This window comes from Coturnix japonica, chromosome 8 (assembly GCF_001577835.2).
Source record: "Coturnix japonica isolate 7356 chromosome 8, Coturnix japonica 2.1, whole genome shotgun sequence".
In the NCBI taxonomy this organism is placed as follows: domain Eukaryota; kingdom Metazoa; phylum Chordata; class Aves; order Galliformes; family Phasianidae; genus Coturnix; species Coturnix japonica.
The window spans coordinates 23155143-23182253 of record NC_029523.1 but is presented as its reverse complement, the minus strand read 5'-3'; the positions used below and the strand labels follow the sequence as shown (position 1 = coordinate 23182253).

Below are 27111 nucleotides of genomic sequence, written 5' to 3'. Positions count from 1 at the left end.
CACGACCAACTCAGGACCACTGGGCTCCGTGGCTCAGTAATTACATCTGTTTTTCTTCCAAATTGCTTTTGTCCTACTGCCTTTTAAAACCATTTCTATGAGTTGCTAGGATACATTTCTATAAATGGAAACTGTTTACACAGCCTCAACGTGATGAATCTTTGTATTTCACTTATTTCTTGCCAAGGCTTCATTGTGAGGCACTGCTGAAGTTTACTAAGCTCTAGAAATTGTCATATAATCCCATTTCTTTGTTTGTTATAATCAGAGAAATACACAGCTGATTAAATGAGTCTTGTTTTGTCTACTATTATTAACCCTTCTGAGCTCTGCAGTGCTGTTATTCCCCAGTATGTTCAGTCAACTCAATCCTGGCTAAGGTATCACTTTGCCAGCCAATAAACAAATCTTACTGCACAAAGTAAAGCTGACAAGCTGACCTTTTCTCCACTTGTGCATTTACACACTGTGTTTTAAAGATGAAGAGAGCAAACTCATGGTATTTTAGTCAGCTTACCAGCTTGGGAAGGTATTGGTAGCCATCAATCCATGGATTTCATGAAAAGAAATGTGTGTTATTGGCTCTCGTGTAGAATCCTTGGAACAATCTGCAATGCTGATCTTCTGGTACTCTACGTTATATGTGTCCAACCCACTTGTTTTACAATTTTGTTGCCCTCTTTTTTATGTTTTAATGAAAAATATAAATGAAAAGCAAGTTTTGTTACTTAAATACTTCAGCTGTGTCATATATTTTATATGTGGCCCAAGACTATTCCTATTCAATAAGCACAGCCCAAGCGAGCTGAAAGGTTGGATGCCCATGCTCTAGAATTTGCCTTTGAATTCCAGGTGGGTTCACATTTCCCACATCAGCACAGTTGGACCTTGGTTGAAGGGTGGAGCAGCCGGTTTCTCCTGGGATATCCCATTCAGGTGGCCATTGCCTAATCTTTGAGGGTTGTGAGGAGGTGAAATCTGATCACTTGAAACCAAGTCAAGCTCAAAAAATATGGCTCTAAGGATCAAGCTTTTCTAATCTTACTCCATCTGCTGTAACTCTGTGCTATGCTAATGCTGGATTTCCTAAAACATGAAGGATCTTTTTATATATCAGTAATTTTTAACCATAAAATCTGTACGGTAGAAATAGTTTTTTGACATGTGAATTGCTATTTTGATCTGCCATTTCTGGCTCAGTTTTGACGTTTTTAATGTCAAATGGATTTTATTTTTTGTTGTATCGTGTAGGAGAGCGACTGAAGAAAAAGTGCTGGCATATAAATTTTAAAAGAATTGTTCTTAAATGGGAGTTCTGAGATTAATCTTACTGGCTGTTGTGGTTCTTTCAAGCCAATCCAATAGGCAGTTAGGTAATTGCTATGGGTAGACTCAATGATCAGATTATATTGAATGCCTGCAGACTCTACCAAAGAAATCTAAGGGAAAGCTATTAAGATGAAACAAAATATAACATTTAAATCGCTGCATGAGAAGCAGCCTGACAGAGGGAACGTAGATTGTGGTTTGATTACCCCTGCAGAAGGACATCTAGAAAATTAATATTAGGACATTGGTAATTGAAAACATTTATAAGAATGAATGCCCTCCTTTTATCTATGATTAGAAAGGTCTTTGACAAAACACGGCTGTGTGTGTATGTGGTACCTCAAGCAAATATGGGAAGTAATGCACTCAAGTCTTTTTATAGATCCTAAAGGTGTCAGAGAAGTAAACTTTCAAGGGCAGTGTACAGCTTCTTAATGGTTCACAGTGGCCAAAACCATGTATTTAATAGCTGCGTGATTGATGAATTACAGAGTTCCATCATCTAATAATTATTTCAGATTCAACCTTTCTATCTTTCTGTCATTGTTTAAAGGCAACCTGAAGGTTTGTGAGCGTTCAGATGTGAAAGAGGATCAAAAGGGAGTGTCTATCTTTCTCATTTGGCCAGGGACAGGTTCATAAGTGTGGAAAGTTAAAGCCATTCCTTCCAGGAGACCTTCTTTCCTGCAGTAGACCTGAAAGCCTCAGATCTGCTGTTTGTTCCTGTCTTCATATGACCGGCTGGTCACAGATGGCCTTGGCTTGGTAATGGACTTTTCCATCTCCGTATTACTGCAGGATTCTTACCTGCAGCTTTTCATCCCAGGTTGGTGTCATTCCAGATCTCTCACTGGAGCAAGAGTTTCCTTGGGAAACCAGGCTAAAAAGAGGAAAGAGAAACAGTTCTGTTAACACCGAGTGTGTTACAAAGGGAAAATGTGATCTGTGTCTCTGGATTACTGGAGTGTTTGAAGCTGTGGTAACCCAGTTGTTAGCAACCATAATTTAGATGTAACTAAGTTGTTTTTTTTTTTAAATGTAAGTAAGTATGACTTATTTGAAGTGTGTTGAATTAGAAAACTCATGAATAAATATTTTGACATAATCAGAATTATATGGCTAGAAATTGACCTACTTTGCATGACAGATGCTTGAGAATCCCCCAGCTAATAGCACACTAACCTGGCATAGCAGTGCCTTATCGTATAATTCACTAAGCTTCATACAGACATTAAATTATTTGACACTTTTTTATTTGTCATGGAGATTAGACATGGTCAATTTTGTTTGTATAAATGAATAACTGATAGGCAAGTTCTTGAGAAGGCTTTGGGTTGCAGTCCAAAAGAGGACTCGTGCATCACTCAACCTGTGCTTTTAGCATGGCCTTGCCAAATGCTGCCATGTTAGAAATAGCCTGAATAGCTTTATGGTACCAGTGATCAAACAACTGGAGTCTCGCACCAAGCAGACAGAAGATGCTCTTCTGAAGATAATCAGAACAGCACAAGGAATAATAACGTTTTAGAAGGCTGGCAATATTTTAATGATATAAATAGATTCTGTTTCTCTCCCCAAGGCTGTTGTTAATGCCTGCGTTGATTTCAGCAGACTGATTTTATCTGCGTGTCCTTAAAGTTAATAGGACAAGGATTTTGCACAGGTTAAGTTAATATAAAACTCCTCCTTTGGAATTTATATGGATCTTTATTTTTTCAATCATCTTCCTTTATTTTAAAATACCAGTGCAGGTGATGAAGCCGTTTAGGTTCATTTTGCGTAGAATATAGTTTTCAGGCTCCATAAATTTTTGTTGTTCACTTCCAGCACAATAAATGGTGGTGCATTTATTGCTTTTTCTTTTTAATAGGAGACAGGTAACTGTCTTGGCCCCATTTCCGTGAAGAAAACCTTCTCCTCTTTTCTATAATACATGCAATGAAGAGTAATATCACGATCAACATCATTAGCTCCTCTTCTCCCTCCTCAGTTGTTTTCTCCATTTTGAAAGCGCTTCTAGAGACAAAATCAAGTTTGTTCACACTCTTCTTTTTGCCCCACAGCCTTCAACAAGGCTGCAAATTTGTTAAACTTGGTAGAAATTGTGGTAGCACAGAGCAGTTGCATTTGACGTTTTGCCTGTTTCCATTTGCACACCACCAACACTTGGTTTCAGCCATCATAGGTGAGGTTGGTAAGAACCTTGTACTCTTACAACCCAACATGCTCTTGAAAAGTGACCCCAGCTTTTCCATATTGAATAATTTCCTTTCCTGTTACTTGAAGTGGGTTTTGCTGTTATTGGGGGTCATTGTTGCATTTTTATTGCTTTTCTGCTAACTCTTTAATTCTTATTTACCTGACCAACACCCCCAAATCTTGATGGTTGGTGCCTAGGCAATGTGGTTCCAGAAACAAGAGCTGTCCTGGTATGCTGATCCTCCATGGCACCACACACATGAGAGGCACATACTCCAGTTCCTTACCTCTAAAATCTGTTTGGCATAGGGGTGTTTCACTTCTTATTAACTTTTTGCCATGGGGCGATTGCCTGCAGTTGTCTTTTCATTTCTGCCTCCTGCTGCCACTTTGACAATAGGAACAGCAGCAGGAGGCAAAAATGAAAGGACCAAATTGAAAGAAGCACTTTGCCACTGTTGTAATTTTGAAATTGATGGTGTTTTTTAGCCCAAAGTCTCAGGAATAAAGCTGCTTTTCTCTTTGCCTCCTATTGTTTTTCCAACAGGGAGAGACATTCTCTGATGTTGCAGAGGCAGTGGGAAGCCAAAATGAAAATAATTTTCTCCCTGAAACGTTGGATTGCATAAAGTGAACAATTTCAAGAGGGAAATAACGTTATGTTTTCTTGTTGACTGCCATGTGGTGAATACTGGTATTTCCGTTTGCCCATGGAAAATAAATAGCAGCTGCTTTTCTTACTGAATTAATGTCATCATAGAATATTTCCTATAAATCTACTGACTGTGCATTTTTGACTTGTTGTTTGTATGCTTTCCCTTTCTCTGCACTAGAGAAGGCTTTGTAACGTAGGTATCTAATTTCCCCCAGAGGCCATGTGCTGTCTCTCATGGCATGGCCTTGGACTCAGCTTCTACAGCCAGAGTTATTGGTCTGCACTGTGCAGAGCTGTACTTTGTACCCATATTGTCAGGATGACCAATAAACCCAGATATAATTGTCTGTATCATTTATGCCATAGCAAGAGAAGTTCAGAGTGGTCCTGCAGGTTGATATTGGTGTCGCAGCGTGCAACAGGTTGCCCAGAGAGGTGGTGGAAGCCCCATTCTTAGAGGCATTCAGGGACAGGCTGGACCAGGCTCTGAGCAACCTCATTGAACTGTATATTGAGGGGAGTTGGACTATGTGGCATTTAAATGTTCCTTCCTACTCAAAAGGTTCTATGAAGCCATACAATGTGGTTTTTCTGCTGGAGTCTTTGCTTGGAGGGATGGGGGCCTAAGGGTTGTTTGGGTGGCAGAAAGTGGGAGATGGACCATTGAATATCAGTCAGCAGTGTGCTCAGGTGGCCTAGGAGGTCAACAGCGTTCTTGCTTGTGTCAGAAACAGAGTGCCTAGGGAAGGGCTTCTCCTTTTTAATGTGTGCAATTGAATAAATTGTTCTCTTATGTGAGAAATTTGGGAAGTCTAGTCAGAGCATAACCTTTCCTTAGCTCGCTCTTTTTACAGCCTTGGAGAATTAACATTTATCTTAAGGCAGCACAAGTATTTGGCCTTTGTAGGAAGTGAACTGATTCTCCCCCCATTTTCTCTCATCATACATAAGAAAAACTAAATTCTTGCATAGAGTTGTCAACAAAATGCATTTGTATGCTTTGAAGTGTTAGTGCAGCCGTAAAGCGTCTCTTTCTTTCCAAAGTATCTGGGCTTTTACTGTGCACCTTTAAAACCATTTCCTCGTTAACACTAATTAAAAAATACCGTAAAATCAACCACAGCAACGCAGAGATGGAGCAAACATTTTCAGTCACCTTTAATCAAAGTTGTTTGTCCCAGAAAGACGCAGTTCCATACTGAGATGGGTAAGGGATGAACTGGTTGATGACCCTGTGTTCCCAAGGGCTACATTTACTTGACAGTTTGATGTCTGGTTGATTTAAACATTTGCCTGAGTGTGAAGCACTCAGTGAACAAAGTTTGTTGATCTGTCTTCTGTATTTTAAGAGAGAAAAGTCTCAGAAAACTCTCTTCTCCCATCCCTTCTAGTTGTGCTGCAAGCCTAATTTTTATTCTCAATTACTTAAGCAGAAAATGGACCACCAGCTTCTCCTTGCTTCACTTTTGTCCATTCCCTAGAGCTTGCTGAGCAAGGCTACTACCTCAAAATGAAGTTTTATTGCAGTGTCGTATTTCAGCTTATAACAGAATCTGGGGCTTTAGCTGCTTCTGTAGCCTGTGGAAAGGCACCTTACAAAATGGCTTTCGGAGATTTATGAAGACTTACACAGCACGGAGGCTGAAAGGAAGTTTAATTACATTCAGCTTTTGGTCATTTCTGTGCCTGACGATGTGCCCATACGCTGTCATCTCAGAGACCATCTAAGAAAATAAAATTGATCAGTGAGCCTTCTGGCTAAATCTAAAACGAGTGCTTTGTCATCTGCCCATGGAGTGCGTGTGCTCAGTCACTGTCAGCTCCGGCGTGCTCACCCCAACCTCTCTAGCACTGAGATTTGTCCAAAAGTTTAATCAAACGTTATTTTATTCCGAGGCCTTCTCTGTAAATAATTGAATTCTTCTCTTCACATACTCACACGTAATTCCTTGCTCTATAAAGAAATAATTTAATTTATTCCGCTCAACCAGTTGGCTTTGGAGATGGTAAAATGTCCATCTTGTTTTGTGCTAGCTTCTGTAGATACAGCACGTTAAGATAAAAACTTGGCAGGCAGAGTTGCTGTCACCTTGTGAATGACATCTCTGCTCATAAAGCTCTGATCAGAGACGGTGAATACTATGGAAACATTTATTTATATAGTAAACTTGGTTCTGCAAGTGGGGCTGTGTAGGTGTCTTTGAGTACTGTAATTCACAGGCTAATGGTGCCAGGAGCCATAAAGTCTCTCAGTTGGAGGTTACAGTAAATAGCAGAGTTGAACAATTGGGAAATACTGCTGAGATGATGGTCTGAATGATGATTGAGTTTTCCTGGAGAGCCCTTATCTGTGTTTAAAATTGTAGGCAATGTTTTTAGATTTAACCGTAATAGGAATTCATTGAGCCTACAGAGTGGTTTCCATTTCACCTCTTTAAGTGGTTTATCATTTTCCCCCAAAAAAATATTCTCTGTGTTTGCACTTGAGACAAATGTTTGCGTTGCTGTCAAAATTGGGCATTTTACCTTTTTCTGAGTAAAATGCACCAGCAGAGCAGCAGGGAGGTTTCCCTCTCCTTGCCCAGTGAGGAGGCTCACGTGTCCCACCAGCACTGCTGGATGGGGTCAGCTCACAGGAGGAGGTGGGATTCTGGATAGAAGGAGGCTTAAAAGCTGGTTTGGTGAGTTTTGTTTTCTTACACCTTGCAACATCACTTTCTTAATTAAATGCTTCCCAAGATGGTTCTGAGGTCATCCCTTCAATGTTAGCTAAGCAACCTAAAACTAGAATCGTAGAGTCTTCAAGGTTGGAAAAGACCTCCAAGATCCACAAGCCCAACTGATCCAACCATGCCCACAGACCGTGTCCCTTGGTACCACATCCCCATGGTTCTGAAACACCTCCAGGGATGGTGACCCCACAGTCCTTGGGAAACAGTGCCAGTGCATCACTGCTCTTTTGGAAAACAAATACTCCATTGGAGGTACTGCAGATCTTCGACAGTATCACTCTGGAGTGGTGAAAGGGCATGTTTCCCTCCATCACATTCAACTTGCATCGTAACCAAGTGTTTTCTACAGGATTCTACATAGAAAAGCGGTGCTTAATGTTAGATTAACAGCTGGGAGGATGATTTGGGCACGTATTTGTTTAGTTTAAGCATCCTAGGTAGAATTGCTGCTATCCATTACATTGTGAAGTAGCAGTTGTGTCCCCAAGGTGCCGTGGTCTCACCAACAAGTCCCAGTTTCTTTTGGGGTGCCGTGTGTTGGAGCTGTGGTTCAGTGCAGCCATTGAGAATAACGTGCCATTAAGGAGTGGAGCCCATCTGAGCTGCTCATGGCTCTTTTGTCAACTGCTGCTCAGTGGCTGCTGTACTGAAAGATAGATATAATTATGTGTGAATATTTTCTCTTTAACACCTACTTATGCACTTTTTTTTTTTCCTTCTCAGGGAAATCTGTAGTTGATTAAAATTACCATGAATTTTCTTTAGGTAATTGCTACCAAATGAAGCTGCGCACAGTGTGCGTATGCACATGTGCAAATACATAGGAGCGTGGATAAATATATTTGTGGAAATAAGGGCACAGCTAATGGGAAACATCTCTCACGGAGCAATTAATTCACGGCTCTCCAGCCTGTGCCATGTCTTGGAGGTCATATCGGCACTGCAGTGTTTTGTGTTCTCCTTTGCACCGGTGCTATCAAAATGCTAATTGTCCCCGTGAAGATGTAGGCTGTTTATAAGCACGGGTGTGATTGTTTTGCAGCCCTGTGAGATCTAAGGCGGTGTTATTTCAGGTTTGTAATTTGAATGTGTGATGAATACAACTTTGACAGTTTATTAGTTAGAAAAGGGGGGGAAAAAAACTCAAACAACAGACACTGGTGTGTCATTCTTCAGTGAATTGATTGCCAGGAGCATGTTATTGACTTTGGTGATAATATCATTATATATTTTACGGTCATAAAATCAAGAAATTCAGATTATGCCCTGAGGGCTTCACACATTTAAATAAAGGATATAGCCATTTCCAGGGCTATTGGTTTAGATTGCAGGATGCTGTGAAGAATACGTACTATGTTAGAAGAGCATGCAGGAAAAGCAACAGCGAGCTTATTGCTGTGATGCCTTGGCTTGTTTTCTTTTTCTGCTTGTGAAATACCCTTACTTAAAGTCCCTTGGGTTGCTCAACATGTTGGCATATTACTGCACTGCTGGCTTAATGCTCTGTGGGGCTGAGAGTTGTGACAGCCTGGTCCTGGGCTTGTGTTGAGGTGAAGGTGAGCTGTCTTCAGGCACTCTGCCCAGGCTGCTCAGAGCTGGACTTTCTGCCTCATTTTCCTCTTGGACTACATAAGAGGGCTTTGAGAGCTTGTTTACAGTCACATCTTGGGGTTGAATGTACTTTAGGCGCTTGGGTTGAGTACTTTGGGTTTGGGGTTCAAATCTGTCTATAACCTGGTGAAGGTATCTTAAGGACATATTGCCTTGGATGAAAATGATTGAATGTATTTAAAAACCTCATTTATTACTTTTACAGTAGATTTATTGAGATCAATAAAGTGCCCTAAACCTGCTGCAATGGGAAACTTCTCTGCTTCAGCCACCAACACAGGACCACATTGCATCACTGCACTCTGGGAATTTGTGGTGCTCTTAGGATTGCCCAAGTCCAAGTACAAAGCTGCAACCCTGCAGCAAAGGCCGTGTTTGCTGCTTGACAGGGAGTGGCTGCAGCTGAAATGCGTGTGGCTTCAAGGGGAGCAGTGGCATATAGAGAAATAGATACAATAATCTCTCAGACATTTACATTTAAAGCACCTCTGAGGATCACAAATCCATATGCTGCAAACAAAACATTTATTTGCCTATGTCAACAGCGGCGTGCTTTCTAATTAAAAGTGATCACCTTTCTAAATTGAGTCTGTGTGATGTTGTTAGTGTTCTTTTTGCTTTTGCATTCATTTCTCAGAGCGGGGCCTGAGCATCAATTCTGGTTTCCTTCTAGATGGTAAGATGCTTGTGTTTGGTTTGGGAAAAGCAATCTGTAAAGGAGTTTGAGAGCAAATCATTGGACAGTAACCGTTGGTCTTGAAGGTAATGAAGTGTAATCCATTTTAGAATGGGTTAATGGTGTTGGTCATCTGATGAAGATCCCTTCCTCTGTAGGGGATGGTGGGCAGCTGAGGTGGCACATGAGCTTCTCACTCACTGTGATTTCAATAAGTGTGGCAGTCTGTGTAGTCAAAACAACAACAAAAAACACCCTAAAATGGAAACCTAAGGAAATAGACATTTATGGAAAGAAGTACCTGTCATTAAAGACGTGTTCTAATTTTGCCCTAAATGGTTGCCTGGTAATGGAAGGTGGAAAGCTTTCTGGTGCAAACTGCAGCACCAAGATTTGGAAAGCCAGTGTGAACATGGATGGAGGAGATCTGGCCATACAGCGAGGAGAGCGACAAGTTGCAGATGGCTGGTTGATAGCAGAGGGCAGTGCTTATGTGCCTCTCTAGGCTTTACATGGGACATATGCTCAAGGGTTTTTATGGCTGAATTTGCAGTCTCTAGTAATTTGCAGTTTCCGCCACAGTTTAAAATATCGACATCATTTTCAGGTTGATGATTTTTCCAGTCATTTATCCCAAAAGCGCTTTATCCTACTTAATCTGGGTCATAATTAACGTGGGGCTTGCGCGTAGGCAAACACAGCCATACGTTGTGTTTGAATGGGCTATTAATGTCATAGATTTACTTTCATTCTGAAAAATAGATCATAGGTTGGAATAAGTATAAATGTTCAAATAACCGGCTAAATGCACGCTCGTTATCATGACTTGGGAAGCACTCTGCAGTGCTTACGTGCACAGAGTCACCACGATATTGCTATTAGCTAACAGCTGCCTTCTGCTGTAATGAAGACGTAAGGCTGAGAATTGTTGGCAAGAAAGCTGCTGGAATTGAATTTTATTTACTGCGAATCAACAGGATATCTTTGCAAGTGTAGGAGGCATACGGAAAAGTCCACTGTGATCGTTGCAGTTTGTCGTGTCTCCAGATGTTCTCCCTCCTGCCCAACATCGGGGGCTGAAAGAAGAAAGGGTTTTTCCATCAATCCTGGCTGGCAGTGCCAACATCTGCCTTGGCGTTCCCCCGAGGGATGCTATTAATGTTACTTCAAGTTTCAGATTTATCATTGGTGCTTCATTTGTGGGGTCTTGTTTGTTTATTTTATTATGTTACTTATTCTTCAAATGCCACGTGAGAGCATGAAGTTTCAACCTACTGTTTATTTCCTTCTGAGGGAGCAGGAGTGAGAATAAATCAAAGGAGACAGTTGGGTGGCCCCTGAACTAGCACAGCAACCCTCCTCAGCTGCCTTATTTTTAGGGATTGTAGATAAGGCATCAAGACGTTGCTCTGGGCAGATCCTTGTCATTGAATGAAATGACATTTCTGTTCTCAAACGCACTCAACATGCTTGAAATAGCTTTGTTTTTTAACAGATATTTAGCCTGCTCTTAGGTCACAGCATGGACTGCACTGTGTGCTGAGTGGAGGAGAGACAAAGGAGGCTCTTCATTTGGAAGTATTCTTTCTTGGTCGTGTATGCTATCTATATTTTCCCATGGTGAGATGGTAGAAATTTCAGTTCCATGGTTTTGAGCCAGGTTTGTTCACCTCATTGGTGTGTGTGTAATGCTGGCAAAGCTGACCTGCTGGCAAAGATGTTTTTAAATAGAAATGCAAAGCAAAAGAGCTTTTTCCTCCATACTTTGTCCTACTTATCAAAAACTATTTGTGCCAAAGCAGGTTTTATTAATTTATATATATTTTTGGTCCTTTGAATCGTATTTTTTCTGTACTTCAATCTGACTGTCCAATTCAGAATAAGGTTGAAGAACATTTGGGGTCCACATTCTCAAATGCAGTTGTCTAAAAGTAGACTTAGCCATGGTTCACTGATAGCTGGCTCTAGCTTCTTGTTCCTCGTTTACAATAGCTAGAAGTACAAGGTGAGCTCTGGAGCTCCTAGCTGCTGGCAGTATAAACTCATGCAACATTGGTTTGTGTTTGGGCCAAGTATTTGGCCTCCTTGAATCCCTGGAGGCATTCAAGGCCAGGCTGGATGTGGCTCTGGGCAGCCTGGTCTGGTGGTTGGTGACCCTGCACACAGCAGGGGATTGAAACAAGATGATCATTGTGGTCTGTTTCAACCCAGGCCATTCTATGATTCAGCTATTTTGCTGGAATCCATTGGGGGCCAATAATAAAAGCTGCTTGCGTGCTTGCAACTATTTACAGCTAGCTGCTACTTTTTGTTTCAGATTCTGGCACAAAAATCCAAAGATAACAGACAAAAATATCTTTAATCACGTTTAGGAAGACTGATTACACAAAATAAACCCCTCTGCATACACCTGCTGGGGATAAGGAACCAACGCTTGCTAAGAGCTTGTATTCCTACAGTCCAAATGCCTTTCATGCCTCGTTGTAGTGCCGTGGTTGTGTACTCAGTCTGGTCTGCACATTGCAGTTTATGTACACTGACCCTATCAGCTCTGTGCTTTATTAACCTGTGATTGCTTTTTTATTAAGAAACATCTCACGCCATTTTTTAGCTTCTCAGGTTGAGCGTCTGAGAGCCAGCGCTGCTACTGATGGCCCTTTATATGTGTCTGCCAACAGAAAGGATAGAACAAGGAGCTGGTGTTTATTGTGTGGGTTTTAGAGCGGCAGTATTCTTTAAGGAAATAACATTGTTTGTTTTTTTTTTTATTATTGGAATGATAATAGCCTGAGTATTGCTGATACAGTTAGATAAGTTATAATGCGAGGGAATAGCGGCATGTTCCTGTTTGAGTTTTGTCTGCAAAATGAAGAATTCTCAGGTGTATTGAGATTAAAACAGCCCAGGAAGATCAGAAGCGTTCAGATTTGTGAGGTCTGATTGGGGCTTATCTCTTCTTTCCGTAAACCTAATTTGTGTGCAAATTTAGTGCGGGAGATTTTGTATGGCAACAATTCCACTGTGAATTGGTGTGAGGCGGTCGGGTCAAAAGGTTTTATTGGACTTGTACATTTCTTCTAATTTTATTCAAATGTTCGGGCGTTGAGGTAGGAGCTGGATCTGATTTACTGCTTAATTGGAGGGTTTTCGTTCATTTATTTGCCTGCAAATGTCACTGTTTCTCTTATGTCTTTTTCAGGTCAGGATCGCAGCGAAGCCACTTTAATAAAGAGGTTTAAAGGTGACGGTGTCCGATACAAAGCGAAGCTGATTGGGATCGATGAGGTTTCTGCCGCACGGGGAGACAAGTTATGCCAGGACTCCATGATGAAGCTCAAGGTGCAGTGCAGCCTTCAATGTTTATATGTTACAGAGGCATGGGGAGAACATTTCGGCTTGAACTTTTGCTCATTCTCCATTGGTGACACCAAGTCACGCTCTGGTTAATTATGTATCAAAATCAGTTAATTTTACATGAACTCCTGGCTGGTACTGCTTATCCCAGTTTAATTTTAATACGTTGTCTCAAAGTTCAGTAGTTATTCATGATTGACACCGCTGCAGTTTGTCCACAAATTGCAAGCAACACAGCTGCAAATTGAGTGGTTTTATTATGAGGAAGGAGAGGTGAAGGAATATAAAGAATAATACATCAGAATGTTGTATATGACAATGTTAATGAACCCCAGCCGTTCCTTTAGCCATTACCTACTGCTGGGGTGAGTAGTGGTGTGGGGTGTAGGGTTCAGATATGGAACAGTAGGGTTAAGGAGTTATTAAATCTGGAGGTTGGGCCCTGGGAGGACAGAGAATGGGTTCCAGTCCTGTGGAGCAGGCAGGTGTACATGGTTGTTCATGAATAAGCAGCAAAGGATGGCACACATCATACACTGCAATAATCTGAAAGAAAGATGTGGTCAATCAAGAATTTATTGGTTCTAAAAAGATGCACTACAGACGTAACTATGGCTGCCACAATGTTTGTATCTTTCTGGTGGCCTATTGGATATTTCACAGTATTCCATAGTTCGTAGTAGCAATCAGGGAGACTTGGCACTGTCCTGCTGGGCAAGCCTTTGTATTCCTTTCCCCCATGGAATACCATTTCCACACCTTCAAGGTGCCAGAGACCTGTTTGAGTAGTGGTGAGATGGTTCTGAGCAGTACTGTGAGATGATGGAAAACCAGGAAAGGAGCATTAGAAGTTCATGTTGGTATGTAAGACAGCATAGCAAGTTGGGAGTACCAGGAACCTAGTTTGTAACAGCAGGAGTTATGAGGACAGGAATCATTGTTGGGATGCCATTCGGCAAGTCAGTTGTTCTCTTTTCTGCTCATGTCTATGCAATAGAAACAATGACCTCTAGAAGGCCTCAAAACATTCCGAAATTGCTGAGCATTATATGAGGGCTAAATATTTTTATTTGCTGTTTAATTTGCTTAATGTTTCATCTTCTATGCTGTTACTGATGAAGGCAGCAGGGCAGCGGGTGGAAATGGGGTTTATTTTATGGTTAGGCTGTTGTCTACAGGTGCTTTGCTGTGGGCACCTGTCAGGAAACAAAACCAGGAGGATAATGAAACCAGCCCTGGTGTTCTTTGTTTCAATAGGGAATTGTTGCTGCGGCTCGTTCGAAAGGAGAACATAAACAGAAAATCTTCCTCACAGTCTCCTTTGGTGGAATCAAAATCTTCGACGAAAAGACAGGGGTAAGTAAAACAGCCATGTAGTGGCACAGAATTGAATCTCTTCATGGATGTTTCTTTATAAAGCATTTCCTTGCTGGGCAGTAACATCTCACCAGTGTAGGCACACATAAAACATCTGACAAGCTTGATAAAGGGTTATCATATATCAGAAGAAGCCATTAGATGACTGAGTTGTAAAGTGTAGCACGGGGATGTGGTTTATTGTAAAACTTTGTCCTGGCTACTTCTGCAGAACAATTTACGTGAGTACATGAATGCTCCTTCTGTGCTTCAGCACTCACAGCTCTGAGGCCAGAAAGTGGCAGGGAGGGATTTGTTTTCCTTCTGCCAGATCCAAAAATTGCTTCTTGGAAATACCAGTGGTTTGTTTGCAGGCTGGTAATGTCACCCATAGGTGTTTCCTCATCCAGCGTGGGCCCAGCAGCAGCAGAGGGCAGATGACGTCTGAGAGTCTTTTGGCAATGGACTAATATTGAGGTTGGCTTGGATTGGGCCACATGTGACATGGGAAGCTGAGGGGAGCTGTGGGCAAACCCAGCTGAGTGAAGCTTGTTTTCCCAATGGAAAAGACAAAGAGGAAGAGCAGCAGGAGCTGCACACAATTCCTTGGGGTTTGCAGAATCGTTTGATTTGGAGGGGACCTTTTCCCTCATTTGTCCAATAGGCCACGTGAGTTACCATCATGCCTTGGCCACCAATACACAGCATTCCAGGAGCCACTGCTGCTGCAGCTTACAACTATCCCATAGTTCAGATGACAGTTGTTTGTAGCTTCAGTGTCAGAAACCCAAGCAAGAGATCTATGAAATCTGTGATTCTCTGATTATTCCTATTAGTAGCAACATTGATTGTTTGTTAGCTACGTGGTAAATATGAGAACTGCTATATTTTAAACATAATTGGTAGAAAAAAGATATGTATATTGTATGGGATCCAAGGTTTTTTACTTTGAGGATGCACTTTGAAGCTGCCAAGCAGCCACTTTCCTGGCAGCATTGGGTCAAGCAAGATGCAGGCTACCCTATCTGGTGCAGTTTTTTGCCACAGAATATTAACATGTTTGGTTATTTTTAAACTGCTTTGAAAGAAGAAAGCTAAGCAAAACATTATACTACTTATATATGAAGACACAACACACAAACTGTTTTAATCCTAATTAAGAGGACTTTTATAGCAGTTTAAACTCTGCCTTGAATTTTAAAAGGCTCTTGATTTAATCTTTTGAAAGATTAACTATTTAACACGATGCCAGAAATAAAACCCTACTGATGATAGATGAAATTATCTTTGCCTGTTAATTTATATTATTAGAAAATCAATGTCATTGAGCTCACTGATACATAATACAAGTAGTTAGGAATGAAGAGCTCGTTTGGAATGTGCTGCATACTGCATGTGTGAAGTAATCATGCAACAGCAGTGTTGAAGAGGACATTGCTGAGATTACAGCCTGTGCCTAGAAGATAGGAAGTGTCAGAACTGGGGCTGGCAGAGCAGTCATGGTTGAGTCCTCTGGCATGTAGACATTGTGTTAGGATTTAACTACATGATGGCATACCTTCTCTTCTGCTTTTGTCAGAGAATACCAGCTTTGTTCAGTGCACGGAGCAAAGTTTTCACTCTGCAAACAATATATATCACTATTTTGTTCTCTTTTTCTCCTGTGTGCAGGCTGGTGCCTCATCACACCCTATGCAAAGGGCAATAAGGGAGTACTTACTTTCCTTTTAGTCTTCTCTTGGGAGACATGTAAAAGAAGAAAGAGGCAGACCTGTCCTGTGGCACTTCTCTGAGTGTTTCACAAATGTTGGATTTATTTCCATTGAAGTGGCACTGAGAAAAGGGATGCGTTTAGAAATAAAGCTGTCGTTCAGCCAAATTGCCTCTCCTGCAGCATTCCTGCTCACTCATATCTGCAACTAGTGAGGTGGGGACATGACAGGTCTCCTTCGAAGATTTCATAACTTTGACACCCTGTACTCTAAATCTGACATAACTATATCATCCTCATAGCACTGCTGTCACTCACTCACTGAGCCATAGACAGAAAGCTTTAAATCCACCTTCCAGATGTCTGCCCCTGAGCTGCCGGAGTGATGTACGGGACTATTGGGTTGTCAGTCTTGAAATAGGACTGTGATAGAGGGATGTGGGGTGCTTTCTCCAGCAGGTTTAACGTGGCTTTTTGGAAGCGGGAGTGTCCTGTTTTCCATTTCCAAGCTTTTGAAGCTGGCTTGCATGGACTTCTTTGCCAGTTCCTGACAGTCACCATCAGCTTCATCCCCAGAAAAAATAAGTTCAATGCAATTAGGCAGCATGGGACACTGATAATCCCGTTCTCAATGTGGAAGTGAAACTAAACATATATGTTTCCAGCAGGTGAAACTGGATGTGTATGTTTGTCCCCCTGGGAAGGAAGGGAAAGGGGACTGCAAATGGTCACAGTTTGCGCTCATAGATCTGATGGCCACATAATATTTTGGAGTCTGATGTTGAGGTTTGTTCAACAGGGAATAAAATATGCCCTTAATATGGAACAACTTGGGTAATCTTACATTTGCTTTCTCCTTTCACTGCCCTCCAACCCCCTGCCAAGGCTTCCTCCCTTAGTTGTGATTTTCTGCAATTTTGGGATTTCCAAAATGCTGTTTCAGGCCACAGTGCTCCTTTACTGTTTGTTTAGAGAGGCTGCCTACCTCTGTAGGATGCCCTTTCCTAGCTTTTATCGTTAGCTATTGGCGTCATGTCTTCCACAATGGCAGTCTGAGGAGATCTGAAAGAGAGAAAAACAGTCTGAAAAAATATGGGCTTCTCTATGTTTGCTATCTTGTGTGCTACTATTGGATTTTAATTTATCACAATAAAAAATCAATTTGTAGCTCAAAACTAGCAAATTTTTAAAAATTGGCAATGTCATAGCTGACTTCGTACAGATGACTTAGGAGAATTGCTCCATAATTCATTACAGATGAAGGGCTGGAGTCGGGCTATTCCTGAAAATCATAAGCATGATTTTCTTCTCCTGCACTTTATAGCTCTAATAGGTTCCAGGCCTAATATTCATCAAAAAAATATCGATTTTAATCATGCCATTTTTTCCAGCCATCAGGAATTCTGCCCTTTGAGTAAATTTATCCACAAAGGAGGTTAGGTTGAAAATGGAACAATATTTGGGAAGATTCCATCTAAGAAGGCTATGAGGGGGATTTGCTGTGGGTTTGCATTGTAGACATGAGACAAATTAATGCATCTCCAGCACTGTGAAAGCAACAAAATCCTTAACTCCACGTAGCAGGATATGCAAATTATTTAAAGGACCATCATTGTTCATTAGCTATTTATGAGTATTATTTTGTTAATCACACACATCAGGCTATCTCGCTGTGATAGCTTAGTAATGCTTCATTAGACACGCATGACTAATACGGTCTCCGTAAAGAGGCTGTAATTGTCTCATTGTTTATTAATGTTACAATAAATCTCTGTTTACTGTAGGTTACTTTCCAAAATGTGTTTAAAAACAGTACTTTAATTGTATAAAATAGTAAGGAAACCATTTTCTTCTAAAAGGTATGCTTTTAAATTCATGCTCTGATTGCAAAATCCTGTTGATGTTAACAGAAAGCCTAGACTCTGAGAAATATCACAAAGGCAAAAATATACTGTTAGGCTTTAAGTCGGGAATTATTTCTGTTAAAGTAAAATTCTTTGTCAGCTCCAGGATAGGCAGATTACCTGAATACACTGCAATATATATCTCTGTACTATTATTACAGATGAAATACCCAGATTGTTCTGTCATCCAAAAAGCGTAGTAGACCTGTATCACTACCTCATTTGTCTGAAATAGCATAAGCTATGGATTGTAACCCAATCTATTAAGATGCCAACCATTTAACCCACTTTGCTTATTTCATCACGCGTGACATCCAAAGAGTTTCATTTCCATGGTCTCTTATGCACTTTGAAGAGGTTAGTTGTACAGCAACACTGACCAATGTCTTCATGAAAATACAGGGCTTGGTTGCATCATGTGTTGTAAAATTCCTGCATTACAATACTGCAAAGAAGTATTGCAGTGTGGTGCTCGTGTTTTATGAATTTAATCCATAGCCATTTTCTTCAGGGCATCGGTATGAAGCTGAGAAAGGAAAATGGTGTATGTATGTTGTGTTGGCCATCTACTCTCACTCTTCTTCCTGCTGGCTTCTTCCTGCTCACCAGTTCTCTTCTGGTGAGTTATTTTACAGCTGTGACAAGACCCGATCACAGGTTTAGACTTCTACATCTTGCCCATCTTCCTGACCTTTTAATCTCTCTTGACCTTCTACTGCTCAGTCTTTTTGAGGTTGTTGCTGAGGCTTCTGTAAATCATTTCCCAGGCTGATCAGAAGCTATGGCAGTTTTGTGTTGATAAACTCCAGTATCGGGTACTCTTCTCCATTTGACGAGAACAACAGTGTTAATTACAATAGATTGCTGACAGGACAGCTAAAGTTGGCCAAAATAAAATTTTAGCAAGGTGAAAATTCTCACTGTTAGCTGAAAATATCTCATTTAAAATGTACTAAAGGTGCTTCTTGACTTTACTGGAAATCTGTTGGTTCTGGCATCTTTGGCCAGAAATCGAGGTATGGTTATGGATTTCTAATTACTCCTTGAAGCACATGTGCTGGAGCAGATGAAATGTCAGACTGTCAAGTCTCTCTCACTGAGCATCTCCGAATCTTTAAAAATAGAAAGAAAGGAAGGAGTTCTTTTTATCTGCTCCGTACTCGCTCTGCAGTGAGCTGCAGAGATGGTAATGATTAGTTCATCAGATTCTTGTGTTTGCTGGAGTGTGGTGATGTGCAGGAAGTTGTGAAGGTCCCCCTCCTGGAGCCCTCTCTGGATCCAGGACAGGACATTCCAGGATTAGTTTTCATCTCTTTCATTTCTTTAGTACTGATCTTCCCAAAGTCCCTCTGGCCTCTTTGTGGCTGATCGCATTGGCATCATTCTGAAGTCCTTCCTTCTGGCCTCCTTGTCTCTCATCTTTGGATTTTAACCCTGTGCTTCTGATTTCACTCTGCATCCTGCAGTTTTCATCTGCTGTTCCCTGCTCTCTGTACTTGTCCCCCCCCCCCCCCTTTTTTTTCCCCCACCTGCTATGTTTTTTTATCAATATTATTTCCTTTGCAAATAGAAATGTGGTTATCGTGTCATGCCAAGTGATGCCAGTGCTGAACGCTGACCTGCCTTCCAGCCCTCTCCTCATACATTTACCCATCAGTTCAAGCTTAGCAGGGCTGAAACAGGCATTTTAATCCCAACTCCCAAAGGTCTCCCACTGACCTCCTTTCTGAGCACTGAGGAAAGCATCAGCACCATCTATTATTCAGTCTGCAAGCTCCGCAGCCTTTTTGTCTCAACCTTGTTTTCAATTGCCACATCCAGAGTAACTCCAGATCTTACAGATTTCTTGTAACTGCTTGGAAATACAGCACTTATAGTCATGCTTTCGGTTAAAACACAGTTCTGCCTCTCTTCATCTTATGTCTCAATTGTCATCCTTTTCTCTGTCCTTGACAATTGACTTTCATTTTTGAAATCCATTGTGACTGCCAAGATTGCTTCCCCAGCTTATTCTTTTGATCGTGTCATGATTCTCTTTGCCTTCCTAGGCTGAGTCTGCCTGCTCTGTTTTATTAACCCATAGCCTGTCTGTGTTTGTTTCCAGGCTCTCAATGGCTCCCTTTACTCCTCATCCCCTTCCAAGGAGCCACTCTATTGAGTCAGCTTTCATTGGTCACTTATTCAGTTCTCAGATAAACTACCCTGAGTCTCTTCCCATCCTGCCCATCGTAGTTGTAGATATCCATGCTGTGCTCCCTGATTATATTTCGTATCTCTCCTTAACCCACTCCTGTGCAAGTAACTCAACTCCATGTTGCTGAGCCTGCTGTTATCCTGTTGAACAAAGTATGCTTTAGAAGTCTGGCCAGTTGGGTTCTTGTCCAATTGCCTCACAGTTTCCTTTCTTTCTGTGTGTAAATATGAACTTTAGACGTGGCGTTTATTGTTTTACGTGCGATAAATAAAACTAATTAGGAAATAGCAGAGTAGGGAACTTAAATCCTGGCATATTATTCTTATAATGTATTTATAGTCTTCTGATGCTCTAAAAGGGAAACAATAATATATTTTGTAAATAATGTTTGACAGTTAGCAAAACGTAAATGTCAGAAGAGCCTACTTCTACAATTACATCTCTAATTGACTATTGTAATTCATTTCTTATTGGCCTTCCCAGCCATGCCCTAGATAGTTTAGAAAGTTTAGAGTGCTCCGAAGGGATTTTTAATAGCCACAAGCTCATAGAGATGTATTTTCTATGCACACAATTTGCCATGAAAACCTTACACATAAGGCAGTTTCATCACAGTGAAATAAAGAGCCCCAAAGATAAAACTCAGGTGTGACTTTGCACATGGATAAATCTGAGTATTTTGAGGTTTGAACGCTGTCTTTGAAATGCTCCGATCTGCAGCTCAGTTCAGCCTTCTTATAGTGGGTGCCCATAGGAATTGCCTTGTGATGTTTTAACACTTAACTGGCGTGAGGATAAAATAAAGCTATTTTAGGCATTTAATCCAAACTGAAATAATTTGTGGGAATTTGTTGTAGCTGTATTTTTCAGTATGAAAAAGATAAACACTTGATTGCTTTCAAAAAGGCAGAAAATTAGATTTAATGACTTAGTGGTGGTCTCGTTTGGCTGTATGTGGCCTCCTGTTGTTTAAGCCAAGTGTCCAGAAATAGATTAAAGGAAGGGGGGAGGACTTCTGTGTGCTCTGTGTTTTATGGAGAACCTCACTGTGTGTATATTCCCAACAGCCTATTGGCCTGCATTATGTATGGGGGTGGATATCTGCCTATAGAGCTGTTGTGCTACAAGTTACTGTTTAAACACTTCCAATATCATCTGTTTTTAATGTTTAGTATGCTCAAACAAAACTTGGATTGAATCGTACTAAAACCATTCAGGTCAGCAAAAAAACCCACCCTTTTGTTCTCATAGATCCTAGTACATAGTAGGATGTCTGTTGCATAGGATGCTCTATTGCATCCTTCCAGTGAGGTATTATTCCATAGCAAAAAACTCAAAAGTATGTAGTTACATATATTGGTGAGTTTTTTTGGCATGTAGTATCAGTGGCCTTCTTTAATTCAGATAAACTGAGATACAAAAGCCAGAAGGTATCCTCATTGATACAACCACATTCTTTTTTTCCAGCTGCAGTTTTGGTAGAAAAGCAGCCAAAATGCATTTGCTTGGGGAGAACTGCTTGCAAGTGCTGGTATTTTTAAGCCAGGTTAATGCATTACGCACCAGAAAAAAAATTGCAGGCCCATTTTCAGTACATGCTGAATTATAATGGCTGAATTCAAACTGCTCGGTGGAGGATTTAGCAAGAGAAATGCTGACATAATAATAGGGCAGGCTGCTGGGATGCACTGAAACTTCCCTGGAGAGCAGTGGGGGACCTCCTGTGGGTGCCATAACACAAAGTTCCATCTCCCTTTGAAATCCTGTGTTCCTTCCCCTTCGAGGTGGTTGGGAAGCATTACACCCCAGGTGTGCTGATGATTTTTCTTCCCATTGAGTGCATTTTATCTGGTAGGCTGCTCTGCAATTTTCTGTTTGCCCCGGTAATAGCAATGCTACCGGTGATGCTCCTGAATTTCTGTACTAACTTGCAGGTTGTTTAACCTCTCCTATGGGCTGCTGTCAAATGCACAGGAGACAGATGGCCTTAGCTGTCAACATAATGGGATAGGAAGCTACAGGAAGGTTTACTTTTAAAGTTAGCTCGAGTTTTCAAGAGGATAGTAATAGATTGCTATTGGCAATAAAACCAGTGGATAATGTTCTGCCCTTAGCATCACATTGTGTTTACAGGGAGGGCAACAAGGGCTTTGTTCAGTCTGACAGTCAGGGGAACAGGTAAATGCTTTCTTTCCTCTGGGTTTATGTAGGATGCTGCTATTTGTCAGCAGTGACCAAACACACATACCTGCCTTTTGTTCCTTTTTACCCATCATGGTTCCCATCATAGTAGAATGCTCTACTGCTTGAACTGGAACTTAGGATTCTTGTAACACGATATGAGTCTGGCTCCAGAAATTCCTGCTTCTGGATATTGCAGGGAAAATGACCCCAAATCAAGCCAAAAGTTACTCGAAAGTTCTTTGTTCTTTTTTTAGGGTCTCTTTGAGGTTTGCCTTTTAGATTTTATTTCATTTTTATCTTCAGGGCCCCAGTAATACACACATTCGTGCTGTGGATGTTTTATATCCTTGGTTCAGTGCCTGTTGAGGGACCTGAACAAAAAGAAGGATTGGCACATTTATGGGATAATCTTAAGTTGGTTTATTCCTGCAGTTGTAACTGTTGGAAAAAAGTGTCCTCTTTGCTGCTCTACAGCAAAGCTGTAGGAAGGCTGAGCATAAAAGAGCATGAAGTGTCTGAATGATTCTTATGAGCAAGGTAGGTGAGTAATGGTAATGTTTCTGAATTCCAGAGATTACAAGCTCCAGAGCCAAACGTGCTGGCCATTGAAAGTTTAAGCCACAAGAATTGAAGAGTTAACTTTGTCTAGTTCTGTACTGAGCCATTTGAAACCAACCTGTGCTAAATGCAGGGGGGGATTTCTTGTTTGTATGCTTTGGTTTATTTCTGATTATGGAATCACTTTCATACTTGAAAGACACTAAATATTGGGTCTTGTGATCTTCTCAACTCTTGCTTTCATCTCTATTGGTTTTGGAACATGATATCATATGTAGTTCATGAATTCATAGAGTTGTTTCCTATTCTCATTCTTCTGCGCACACATGCTTTCTGTCATCCTTCTTTAAATCTTTCCAAATTGGTATAAGTATCTGATGGACAGATAAATAACTATAAAGTAAATTCCTCTTGTCGTTTTACCTTTTACCTTGTGGCATTCCAAAAGCAGACTTATGGTTGAAGAAAGTTGCTGTTTCATGGCTTTCCAATACAACTTAAATTTTAGTACTGCCAACATTAGTGGGATTTTTGTGATCATTGTAAGCTCTCCATTATAGAGTTGGTGTGACAAATCTTGAACAACTGAGGCTGGTTTTCAGCAGTGAGCTTTTCAAATTATGGGCTCATGACACGCTCTGAGGAACAGAGCGGATCATAATGCTCAGTAAATCTGAAGCACTTTAGACCTGAGGCAGTTAAAGCCAAAAGATATCTCCAAAGCTACTAGAAGTTGTATGAAAAAATGTCTTGTGCTGTTCACGTAAATCAAAAGCATTTCGGGAGGTGAAGGATGTTGGTGTGAAGGAACAAAAGAACTTTGTAAAAGCAGAAATCTATCTAAAGGGATTCACAGGCTGTAAAGATGAATACAGTAAAAATACTGGGCGGTTCTATGGTATTGGAGCAAACGGACTGTCTTATTAGTGAATATTGTGCTCCCTCAAACTCAAGATTTAATCATTAGCAACCTTATGAACTTCAGAGCAGGAAAGAACACAAGGCATGGTCAGAGGTGCAGTGTTTAGGCTGTGTGCCAGCTTTGGCTTGGGAATAGAGAGGCAAAGTTGGTGTATTTATGGCTATTTTGATCAATTAAGTGTTTTCCATAAAGCCATGAGGTGGGTGCTAACAGAGAAGACAAGTAGATATGTTACAGCCTTGGAAACACAAAAGTGGCCATGGAACTGCCATCCAAAGAATGAAATAATATTGCAATAAACAGGAATTGTTCCTTGGATGCCACACTGAAATAGTGAAATGGGAAGGTAGGGCAGTGTGTTACAGTCTGTAGATTGTTTTGAACAGTTGAGGTGTAGGTGCATACTGCATTACTGTGCTCATTGGCCCAAAGGAGATGTTGACTTTGGTAACAGGGATTGGGTTTGCTGTTTCTTGGTACCCCTGCTCAAATCCTTCTTTGTTGTAGAAAATAATACAAGACTCATGGGATGTCCAACAGCACAGGTTTAGTGTAGCACATTTGTTTTACAAAAGCTCTACGGAAATGTTTCCTTGCCCTTTAGGATTTTCTTTGTCCTAAAACGATATTTGCAAGTGCATGTTTTAAATGTAGCTGAGGATTAATAGTAATTGGACAAGGGCTTTAGATTTAGCTACCTAGTTTTACTTCTAGTACAATAAGAAATTGAAGAGCTTTTGACATGAAGGTACACATTCGGCCATGTATGCATTCCACTTTTGTTTTGTTCCTATATCTAATAAATGAATCTTCTGCACGAGCAACTTAGCATTTGCTTTTGAAGACAATGAACAATAACTAAATTAATATCTGGTCTTTGTCAGACATTATTACAAATTATGAGAGCCAGACAGAAGTTTATTACCTTAGTGGTGTTCTCTTCCACAAATTAGGCTCTTGGAATATCCAACTCGCTCAATATTGTAGATCCATTCATCACAATTAGATTGCTGTGCTGGCAAAGTTAAGTCCTGCTAACTTAATTGACTAACTGGTGTATGCTGTGGATGTGCAATGAGGACAACTTCAGGCAATTTCTGAGCATTCTGGCACGTGGGTATTGCAGAAAGCACAAACAAGGGCACTAACATTTGCACCTACTCCCCAGCTTCCCTACAGGCAATTGTAGGATACTTTTTGTTAGGCAAAGGAAATGTTAAGGATTAGTTCAGATGTCATAGGACACCTGAGCACCCTTTTATGTCATCCTCCTGAGGCTGACCAGCCAGGCTGTTGCCTTGGATACCTTCACCAAGTTCTTGCTCTTGTATGGGCTGAACTGCAGTGCCCAGACTGTGCTTTGCCCAGCGCTTCATTTGAAGACTTGCTCATCTTTAGACATAACAGTTGTGCTCACTGACTTTTGTCCTTCCTGACTCAGCTGCACTGTGCCACGTGAGCTTGGGCAAGGCACGTAATCTGTTTTTGCTTTAGTCTCTTCGACTGCAGGAAGATAATGGCTCTTAAGAGTTTTTATTATTATTATTAAGAGGAAATTAAACTTACACACCTTTACAGAGACCAGGCTTTGAACTGTATATAATCTGAAAGTGTGCTTTTCATGCCATGTGTTTTTATTGCAAAGCTTGTGCTCTGAAATGCCTGTTAGGAGTTGGCCCTTGGAAGAGCCTTTCTTTAGGTTATTGTCTGCAAAATCAATCTGTGCAGAAGAAGTGTGGGGATTAGACAGACTTATTTCTCTCTCACTGTGATGATATGCTTCAAGGCTGCCACGTGAGGAGTCCATTCAAGCTCAGAGAACACACCAGAGCTTACGTTTTCCTTTCTAGCTCCCGTTCCTGTGTTTTGAGCAGTAATGACAAATTCACAAGGGATAAGCTGGACCTTAACGGGTCTGGCTAGCAAGGGCAGCAACCTGCAAGTTCTGCCTCTGTGTTGTTGCTTTGGCAACTCTCACAACACCAGTGAAATGTTTTTATGCTGCATGTCGATACAAATCTAGCATTTCTGGGAGCAACGAGATGAGATTCATCTCAGAAGTGCTCGCGTGTTTTACAATTCATTGTTTTCACTTAATGTCTTGCAGTATATTGCGTTAGATGTGCTATTACACTTTTAGCTTGCTAAGCTTCTTGTTAAGGCATCGCTGTAATTTTCCTTGTTAGATTCAGGTTTTAGTGTTTGTTCAGTTGTCTTCCTAAAGGTTATAGGATGTGTTTTCTTACAACACATCAGAGCAAATGCTACGTGAATTGGAGTTTGGGCGAGGTAGACAGCAGCATAACCAAAACTGAGGTCTGTGAAGTTATTTCATTGTGAATTTTGCAGTTTGGAAGGTAGCTGATGTTCAGGAACCTTGACATGACACGCAAAATATGCTGCTGATTTATTCAGATGGCTGAAAAGAGGATAGATGAGAATGGAATCATAGGATCACAGAATGCCTTGGGTTGGAATAGGCCTTAATGGCCATCTAGCTCCAAACCTTGCCATGGGCTGGTTGCCTCCCACCAGATAAGGCTGCCCAGGGCCCCATCCAACCTGGTCTTCAGCACCTCCAGGGGTAGGGTATCCACAGCATCCTTGGGTAAAGACAGAGGATGCTTACACCATGGCTGTCCACATTCCGGCGTTGGTAGCCTGGAAATCCTGAAGCTCCACATTTAACATTTCAAGATTGAGACTTTACAGCTCAAATCCCTGTGAAACTTGTCCTTCTGGGCACACCATTACGTACTGCATGCTTCCTGCTTTCGGTGGGGCAGCTCACAGGGTGTTTTTTGTTGTGGCTCTTAACAGTGTGCCCCAGGCTTCACTAAATAGACAACCTCATTAAAAGAGGAATAGCAATAGTAAAGCAGTGACTTTCTCATGCCATCTAACTCACATATTTGACATGATTGCTGGGCCCTCCAAGTACTTAATTGATTGACTTAATTGATTTAGTGGCACTGGAGGCTACGGCATGGAAATAAAGGGACAAGATGAGGATAAGGGGTGAAAAAATTTATGATAGGTGCCAAGCAGCCTGAGGGAAATTAGAAATGCTACAGATCTCAGAAGTAGCTAAATCAATTCCACATGATGTGCAAGGAGGGGTTGGGGGGGGGGGGGGGGGGAAAAGGGGGGGGGGGGGGGGGGGGGGAGAGTAGAAGAGGCAGGAGGTGGAGTGGCAGAGGGGAGAGGAAATACTCATGGGCTGCAGGGACTGGGGCAAGCACAAGGGCTTGATGCATTAGGGATGGTGCCTGTGGTGGCTGTCCATATTGCTGCCTAGGAAGTATTTCAGACTTCTGTCTTTAACAGCAAGAAATGGTATCTGAGCATATGAATAAGATGTAATATAGACATCAGGTTTAGCCTGAAAAGAACAACTGTTGCAGCACATGACTTTGATAGCTGATACGAGGCTTTGTCAGTGCTTGCTTTTTAAGATCATAAATGTTTTCAATAGTGACTAAAGCCACACAAGACCTAAAATAATTTGGAAGCTGTGTATTTTAAATTTATTTAACAACCGAAGCTTAATTGTTAAATTACTTTCTAATCCGCGCAATATTTAATTGACTGTATTGAACCGCGGTACAAATTAAGTCTTCTCTGTAATGTGTTCTGCCATACTGCAGCCCTCCACCAATCCCACACCTCACTGGAGGCGTGCTAAATGGCTCATAGCAGCACTCGGCAAAGGTGCCATAAAAACAT

At 41.2% G+C, this 27111-nt stretch overlaps 1 protein-coding gene across 17 annotated transcripts in view; it reads left to right on the top strand.

Annotated features, from left to right (window-relative positions):
- The window catches only part of DAB1 (DAB adaptor protein 1), a 342053-nt gene that overhangs the window by 282300 nt on the left and 32642 nt on the right, over positions 1-27111 (top strand). For all 17 annotated transcript variants that reach the window (XM_015870669.2, XM_015870670.2, XM_015870667.2 and 14 more), the window contains 2 exons: positions 12402-12541; positions 13814-13912. In XM_015870669.2, the coding sequence (XP_015726155.1) occupies positions 12402-12541; positions 13814-13912 (239 nt within the window). The remainder of the gene's footprint in view (positions 1-12401; positions 12542-13813; positions 13913-27111) is intronic.